The sequence below is a fragment of the Callithrix jacchus genome, chromosome 16 (genome assembly GCF_049354715.1).
Source record: "Callithrix jacchus isolate 240 chromosome 16, calJac240_pri, whole genome shotgun sequence".
In the NCBI taxonomy this organism is placed as follows: domain Eukaryota; kingdom Metazoa; phylum Chordata; class Mammalia; order Primates; family Cebidae; genus Callithrix; species Callithrix jacchus.
Window position 1 is genome coordinate 32696870 of NC_133517.1, and position 9301 is coordinate 32706170.

Consider the following 9301-nt stretch of genomic DNA (forward strand, 5'->3'; position numbering starts at 1 on the left):
ATTGGTCTACTTGCTTCCACCATTGGCTCTCTAAAATTCATTCTCTCAGCAGCCAGAGTAATCTTTTAAAACTTAAAACAGGATTTCTGCTGAAATCCTTCTAATGGTTTCCTGTTGAACATCAATTAAAATCCAGACTCTATTATGATCTGTAAGGCTTTATACAGTCTGGTCCTTGCTCATCTCTTTGAGTTATCTTATAGCCCTTTTATCCTTATTTTTTGTTGCCTTGTCAGGCTCATTCCTATCTCCAGGTCTGTTTTTTCCTAAAATGTTTTTCCCCTAGATTCTTTGATGACTTAGTTTTATCACTTCATTCTGGTATCTGTATAAATACATTTCCTATCTAAATAGCCTGCCCTTTGTGTCCTGGATCATATTTTTTACTGTATTATATAGATTTATACATCACATTTTATGGATTCGTTGCTTATTTGGTCGTCTCCCTCACTAGAATGTAAGCTACATTGACCACACCCTCAGCACCGAGAAACCTGGTACATAGTAGGCACTATGAAGGAATGGAGATGAACACTAGATTTGTTTAGTCATGTACTGAATGCTTTCTCTGGACCAGGCACTGATTTTAGGTGCTAGGGATTCAGTTAAAAAAAAAATCCATGCCTTCTTGGTGCATTTACTCTACTAGGGGTTGACAGACAATAAATAAGTAAATAAAATACATAGTATGTTACAGAAAAAAACGTAGAATAGGGAAGACGGATAGTAAGGGCCAGAGGTGAGGATGGCAGTTGCCGTTTGAAATATGGAAACTCAATCAAGGAAGTCCTTGCTCTTGCTGAAAAACGTGACCCTTGAACAAAGATGAAGACCTGAAGGAGGTGAGAAACAAAACATGCTAATATCCTGGGGAGAACAGTTGCAAAGAGCATGCCTAATATGTCTGAGAACCAGCTCTGAGACCGCAGTGATGGCCTTCAGAGTGAGCAAGGAGAAAAATGATAGGATGTCTGGTTATGGAAGTAATGGGGTTACAGGTTGGGGGAAAGATCATCAAGGGTCTTTAGGATTATGATAAGGGCCATTTTCAGGTTTTGAGCAGAGATACAGCATGATCTGTTTTTTTTTTTTCTAATTATAAATTTTTTTTATTTTTTGAGACAGTCTCGCTCTATTGCCCAAGCTGGAGTGCAGTGGTGCAGCTCACTGCAACCTTCACCACCTAGGTTCATGTGATTCTCCTGCCTCAGCCTCTTTAGTAGCTGGGATTACAAGCGTGTGCTACCCCACCTGGTTAATTTTTTGTATTTTGAGTAGAAAGGTGATTTCACCATGTTGGCCAGGCTGATCTCGAACTCCTGACCTCAGGTGATCCTCCTGCCTCGGCCTCCCAAAGTGCTAGAATTAACAGGCGTGAGCCACCATGCCCGACCTGTTTTTTTTTTTTTAATTAACTGGTCACCGTATACTTTTTCTTATATAGTCCTATGGCAGGTTACACTTTTTTAAAAAGGTTTTTTGGAGATAATTTTAGACTTTCAGAAGAATTGCAGAAATAATAATGTAGTGTTTAGGTGTACCCTTCACCACCTTACCCCTGTATTAACCTCTTATGTAACTGTATGATACTTATCAAAACTAAGAAATTAAGCTTGTCAATACTATTAACTAAAATACAGAACTAATTGGAATCTCAACAGTTTTTCTATTATTATATTTGTTTCTGTTCCTGGATTCAATATACGATCTTACATTGCATTGCATTCTTTGTTTCCCTTTATCTTTCAAGATATTTTTGGAGAGTATTGCTCACTTATTTCGTAGACTATCCCTCAATTTGAGTTTGTCTGATATTTACTCATAATTAGATTGAGATTATGTTTTGTTGACAGGGATAATACAGAGGCAGTGTGCTTTTTTCAGTGCATTATATCAGGAAATGCATGATGTTTATATGTATTACTGATGATACTAACCTTGATCACTTGGCTGAAGTGCTATTTTCTAGGATTCCACACTGAAAACTTACTAATTTCCCATTTTTAATTACTAAATATTTTGGAGACTGTATTTTGAGATGTTATAATATCCACATATCCTGCATATGCCAAAAACTTTCATCCACCATTTGTAATGTCTGCCAGTGTGGATCTTGGCAAGATATGGCATTTATTACTGTGGTGGTATAATGTTGATTTTCTGTTTTTCTCATTCCTTTTTCACTTACTAATTTTCATTCCATAAGGAAGAGCTGTTGCTTCTCCTTCATTGGTTTATCCAGATATATCAATGTGAATTCATAGACAATTTTTTTCATTGTATATAAGCCAGTACTATCCCAACTCTGGCCACTAGGGATTCTTCAGGCTTCTGTGCCCTTTTCATATACTCTTGACTTTTTTAAAAAATTAATTTATTTTTTAAAATTTTGCTTTAAGTTCCTGGATACATGTGCAGAACATGCAGGTGTGTGTTACATAGCTCTGACTTTTTAAGTGTTATTTTTTTTAAGTGCTTTCTATTTCTAGTACTACAAGGTGTTCCAGGATCAGCTTGTATTTTCCCTTTTCCAGCAAAATGGACTTTTCTCCAAGGAACCCCTGGTTCCTTTTATTGGAGAATATTTAGAAACTAGATGTGTTTACTGCTCTTAGGGTGTCACAGATTTTGGAGTCTCTCATTGGATAGACCTGGGAATACATGTATGTATCCTAATTCATGCATACACATCTACATTTACTTTTATATTTTATCTACATAAAACAGATACATATTTTAAAATTAATTTATTTAAATATTAAAAGTTTTGTTAATTATGAAATTTATTTTAAAATAATAAATTTGTTAATTTTATATATGTTTTTGAAAAATGAATTCATTAATATTTGGTGGGTTTTTTGGTCTGTTTGCTTGTTTGTTTTGAGATAGTGTCTAACTCTGTTGCCTAGGCTGGAGTGCAGTGGCGGGATCTTGGCTCACTGCAACCTCTGCCTCCTGGGCTGAAGCAGTCCTCCTGATCCTCCCACCTCAGCCTTCTGAGTACTACTACAGGCATGAGCCACCATACCTGGCTCATTTTTGTATTTTTGGTAGAGTTGGGGTTTCACCTATTACCCAGGCTGGTCTTGAACTCCTGGGCTCAAGTGATTCACCTGTCTCGACCTTCCAAAGCACTGGGATTACAGGCATGAGCCACCACACCTGGCCCATACTAATACTTTGATTTTGCTTCAGTACCAGAAGTGAATTCCAGCCTTTTCCCTTACTTGATTATTTTATTCTCTAACAGTGAGAAAGTCACCTCTCATTATCTATGTTTACTTATTTGTTTAGCCCTAGTTTACAAATGAAGTTGTAGTCTCAAACTCATTACTAACCCATACTCCTGTGAGAAACAAATTGAGTAACTGGAATACAGTGTTTGTATACAGTTCTTTTTGTCTTTAGCCTAAGTGTATCCAGTCAAAACACTGTTTTTCAAAGTTATTTAGGTCAGCTTCTTTCTTCCCTGTCTCCTTCAGTTTGGTTATATGGTTCATTTGTAATACAGTTAGATTCATTGGTCATAGTCTGCATTCTTATTTTTTTCCTCATATCCTCATTGATTTTTAAAAAAAATTATATCTAATCAAATTTATGTTTTGTGGTGTACAGTTCTGTGTATTTTGACAGATGCTTAGAGTCATTTACCACTGTTCAATTCAGAGCAGTTACATCATCTCAAGCTCCTGGTATGCTACCCTTTAGTAAACAACTTCTCTATCCAACACTAGCAACCACTTATTTGGTTTTCCCCATATACTTGTGACTTTTCTAGAATGCCATGTAAATGAAATCATACAACATGTATTCTTTTGGGCCCGGTTTCTTTCATTTAGCAAAATGCTTTTAAGATTCATTAATTTTGTTGCATGAATTAATAGTTTGTTCTTATTGGTGACTAATTTTCTAGCAATCTGGGTTGTTTCCAAGTTTTGGTGTTTACGAATAAACCTTTGCATACAGGTTTTTGTGTGAATCTCAGTTTTCTTTTCTGTTGGGTAGACACTTAGGAGTGGGGTTACTGGGTTGTATGATAGGTATATGTTTAACCTTAAAAGAAACTATCAGATTGTTTTCCAAAGTACAGATACCCCTTTTCATTCCCAATGGCAGTGTGTTAGAGCTCCAGTTGCTTCTCATCCTCACCAGAACTTGGTATTGCAAGTTTTAAAATTTTAGACATTCTAGTAGCGCCCCAGTTTTTGATAGACCATGAAAGTATGACTCACTTAAGGTTGTGTGTAGTGCTTAGTAATTGGTATAGTCCAATTTTGAACCCATGCTTTTTTAATTAACATTTTTCTTTTTGAATTTAATCTGCTTCTCTTTGTTGTTGCCCAGGCTGGAGTGCAGTGGCACGATTTCTGCTCATTGCAACCTCCATTGGTCTCCTGGGTTCAAGCAATTCTTTTGCCTCAGCATCTCCAGTAGCTGGTATTACAGACATGCACCACCATGCCTGGCTAATTTTTAAATTTTTAGTAGAGATGGGATTTTACCATGTTGGCCAGGCTGGTTTTGAATGCCTGACCTCATGATTCGTCCACCTCGGCCTCCCAAAGTGCTGGGATTACAGATAGGAGCCACTGCGCCTGGCCTGCCTAAAATATTTATTATTTGATTCTTTATTATTATTTTGTAAGTTAGGCTTTCTGGGTAGGCTTCTGAGACAGCTGTAACCTTATGTTAGAGAAATCATTAGGCTATAAGAGGTTTATAAATAAGGAACTGGCAAGTTTCCTGTGTTAAGTGGTTTTTTTGTTTGTTTGTTTGTTTTGAGATGAAGCCTTGCTCTGTCCATCAGGCTAGAGTGCAGAGGTGTGATCTTGGCTCACTGCAACCTCTGCCTCCTGATTCTTCAAGCGATTCTCCTGCCTCAGCCTTAGGAGTAGCTGAGATTATAGAAGTGTGCCACCATGCCACCATGCCCGGCTAATTTTTTTTTTTTTTTTTTTTAGTAGAGACTGGGTTTTGCTATCTTGGCCAGGCTGCTCTCGAACTCCTGACCTCAAGTGATCCACCCTCCTTGGCCTCCCAAAGCACTGGGATTACAGGCATGAGCCACCACACCTGGCCTTTTGTGTTAAGTTTTATAAGTGTATTATTTGGGGGAAATTTTTTTTAAGATCTTGAAGCTTAGTTTTAAAAGGATTTGGGAACTCTTGACACTTCTTTGTTATATTGGTGTACAAAGACACACCAAAGTATTTCTTACATTTTAAAAAATGATGGAGTAAGTTTTATTCTGTCTGAACTGAGAGAGTTCATTTCTCATACCAGTTTTATGCACTCACATTTTAAGATAATATCTTCTCTTTATTTTCTTTATTTACAGTTCTTTAAGGAAAAACAGTAGTGCTCTGCACAGTTTACTGAAACGAGTGGTCAGCACATTTAGTAAGGACACAGGAGAGCTTGCATCTTCCTTTTTAGAATTTATGAGACAAATTCTTAACTCTGACACAATTGTAAGTATGTGTGTGTTTGTGTATGTATTTGGTGTTTCTTAAATTTGAAATCTTTGGCCAGTTACAGTGGCTCACACCTGTAATCTCAGCACTTTGGTGGGCTGAGATGGGAGGATCTCTTGGGGCTAGGAGTTTGAGATCAGTCTGGGCGAAATAGTGAGACCCTGTCTCGAAAAAAAGACAAATACTTTGCCATAAGTTAAATCGCTTTATAGATCAAATATCCAACATAAAAAGGATCACTTTATTTTATCTTATTTTTTAATTTTTATTTTTTAGATGAAATCTCACTCTCTCACCCAGACTGGAGTGCAGTAGTGCAGTCTTGGCTCACTGCAACCTCCGTGTACTGGGTTCAAGCAATTCTCCTGCCTCAACCTCCTGAGTAGCTGGGATTACAGGTACCTGCCACCATGCCTGGCTAATTTTTTGTATCTTTTTAGTAGAGATGTAGAGATAGGGTTTCACCATGCTGGCCAGGCTGGTCTTGAACTCCTGACCTTAGGTGATCTGCCCACCTTGGCCCCCCAAAGTGCTGGGATTATAGGCATGAGCTACTGCATCTGGCCAAGTACCTTCATTTAAAAATAATTTTTAGATGAGTGTGCTGGCTCGTGCCTCTAATCCCATCACTTTGGGAGGGTGTGATGGGAGGATCGCTTGAGCCCAAGAGTTTGAGATCAATCTGTACAACACAGCAAAACCCTGTCTCTAGAGACAACAAAAATTAGCCAGACGTGTTGTACCTACCAGTAGTCCCATCTACTTGAGAGGCTGAGATTGGAGGATAGCTTGAGCCCAGGAATTCAGGGCTGCAGTGAGCAGTGATTGTGTCACTGTACTCTAGTCTGGGTGACAGAGCAAGACCCTGTTTCAAAAGAAAAAAAATTCATGACATTGAGTTACCTTGCTAGGGTAACTCAGAATAGTGAAGTTTTAGTAGACGCTTAAGTATTTACTTATTTTTGTTACTTAATTTACTGATTGTTTTGGATGTTGTGATTTTGGGGTAACTATAAAGTTTATTATGCTTTGGTAGTTTTGATCTATCATACATATGTGAATTAAAGATTATATTCCCTACTCTAAAATCTTAATTGTTAAAATTTAAATAAGATTTCTTGCTGGGTGCAGTGATTCATTCCTGTAATCCCAGCACTTTGGGAGGCTGAGGCGGATGGATCACTTGAGTTCAGGAGTTTGAGACCAGCCTGGCCAACATAGTGAAGCTTCATCTCTACTAAAAATACAAAATATTAGCTGGGTGTGGTGGCAGGCGCCTGTAATCCCAGCTACTCTGGAGGCTGAGGCAGGAGAATCGCTTGAACCCGAGAAGCAGAGGTTGTGGTGAGCCGAGATTGTGCCATTGCACTCCAGCCTGGGCAACAGAGATAGACTTCATCTCAAAAAAAAAAAAAGATTTCTCTCATTAGTATTTTCCAAAGTCATGGAGTATTATGAGCACAATTCCAGAAGCCATTAATATGCCTGCCCTACTTGGTTTGGTGGCCTGCACCTCTAGTCCCAGCTACTCAGGAGGCTGAGGCGGGGAAATCCCTTGAACCTATGAGTTTAAGGTTGCAATGAGCTATGATTGTGCCAGTATATTTCAGCCTGGGTGAAAGAGTGAGACTCTTTCTCTCGCTCTCTCTCTTTGAGACGAGGTCTCATTCTGTCGCTCAGGCTGGAGTGCAGTGGTGTGATCATGACTCACTGCAGCCATGACTTCCTCAGGCTCAGGTGATCCTTCCACCTTGGCCTCCTGAGTAGCTGGGACTGTAGATGTGCACTACCACACCCAGCTAATTTTTGTATTTTTAGTAGAGATGGGATTTTGCCATGTTGCCCAGGCTGGTCTTGAACTCCTGGCCTTAAGCAATCCACCTGCCTCAGCCTCCAAAAAAGATTACAGGAATGAGTCACCATGCCTGACCAACTCTGTCTCTTAAAATAAGAAAAATGGGCTGGGTGTGGTGGCTCACTCCTGTAATCTCAGGACTTTTGGAGGCTGAGGCGGGTGGATTTCTTGAGCCTAGGAGTTCAAGACCAGCCTCGGCAACATGGCAAAATCCTGTCTCTACTAAAAATACAAAAATTAGCCAGGTGTGGTGGTGCATATCTACAGTCTTAGCTACTCAGGAGAGACTGTAGATGTGCACCACCACACCTGGCTAATTTTTGTACTTTTTTTTTACAAAATTAAACTAAATTTGAGGTTGGGAGTTCAAAACCAGCTTGGCCAACATAGTGAAACCTCATCTCTACTAAAAATACAAAAAAATTAGTCAAGCGTGATGGAAGCATGTGATCCCAGGAGGCTGAGACAGGAGAATTGCTTGAGCCCAAGAGGTGGAGTTTGCAGTGAAATCGCGCCATTGCACTCCAGCCTGGGCAACAGAGCGAGACTCTGTCTGAAAAAAAAAAAAGTCAGGCCCTGAGGTGGCTCACACCTGTAATCTCAGCATTTTGGGAGGTTGAGGTGGTGGGAGGATTGCTTGAGCCCAGGATTTGAGATCAGCCTAGATAACATTGTGAGACCCCCAAATGTATGAAAAATTTTACAAGTAGTTGGACATGTTGGCACGTGCTCGTAGTCACTCCCAGGTACTTGAGAGGATGAGATGAGAGGATCACTTGAACGTGGGGAGGTCAAGGCTGCAGTGAGCTATGATTGTGCCACTGCACTGCAGCCTGGGAGACATAGCGAAACCCTGTCTCAACAACAACAAAAAAACAAGGCTAAAGATTTTATACATGCCGGGCGCGGTGGCTCAAGCCTGTAATCCCAGCACTTTGGGAGGCCAAGGCGGGTGGATCACGAGGTCAAGAGATCGAGACCATCCTGGTCAATGTGATGAAACCCTGTCTCTACTAAAAATACAAAAAATTAGCTGGGCATGGTGGCGCGTGCCTGTAATCCCAGCTACTCAGGAGGCTGAGGCAGGAGAATTGCTTGAACCCAGGAGGCGGAGGTTGCGGTGAGCCAAGATCGCGCCAGTGCACTCCAGCCTGGGTAACAAGAGCGAAACTCTGTCTCAAAAAAAAAAAAAAGATTTTATACAATATTTAGGTAGGTATATGGCTTTCTACCATAAGTATATGGGACAATATGGATGGTTTTCTTGTCATGAAGCAGGATATAATTTCTGTTATAGAAATGTTATCACTCCAGAATTCACTTTATTATATAGCATACTTTCTTAAAGCAGAAAATAGTAACTTTTGTATTGACAGAATGTAGTCTTAAATATGATAGTTACTGTTTTCTGTAGTTGTTTGTGTTATCTTCAGAAAGATAATTTCAGGTTTCATCAGTTCTTTGTTATAACAAGCATTTTATTAACTCTTGAGCATCAACCAGTATGTGACATGTCCTACAAGTGCCAGTGTATTTGCCATTGGGTATTTTGTTGAGAAATCTTGGTGCCAGTAAATATTTTGTGAGTGTTGCTTGAAGACTATTTAAATATTTTGTGAGTCTTACTTGAAGAAAACATTCTTGACCTTTGATCTGACTAAATCCTTCTTAAAACTAGCCATTTGTACTGATGTAAAAATCAAAAAATGAAGGAAAGATTGCAGCATATGGCTTAAATATTATGAATAAGTGTGATGCATCTTTGTAAATTTCTCTGCTCTCAAATTTAACTTATATGTAACATTTACAGGGATGTTGTGGAGATGATAATGGTCTCATGGAAGTAGAGGGAGCTCATCCATCACGGACAATGAGTATTAATGCTGCAGAGTTAAAACAGCTTCTACAAAGCAAAGAAGAAAGTCCAGAAAATTTGTTCCTTGAACTAGAGAAGCTTGTTTTGGTAAAAAAG

The 9301-nt window shown here is 39.3% G+C and overlaps 1 protein-coding gene across 3 annotated transcripts in view; it reads left to right on the top strand.

Annotated features, from left to right (window-relative positions):
• Nucleotides 1–9301, top strand: part of VIRMA (vir like m6A methyltransferase associated) — a 69243-nt gene that overhangs the window by 52125 nt on the left and 7817 nt on the right. For all 3 annotated transcript variants that reach the window (XM_002759084.7, XM_035277412.3, XM_035277411.3), the window contains 2 exons: nucleotides 5339–5471; nucleotides 9140–9292. In XM_002759084.7, the coding sequence (XP_002759130.2) occupies nucleotides 5339–5471; nucleotides 9140–9292 (286 nt within the window). The remainder of the gene's footprint in view (nucleotides 1–5338; nucleotides 5472–9139; nucleotides 9293–9301) is intronic.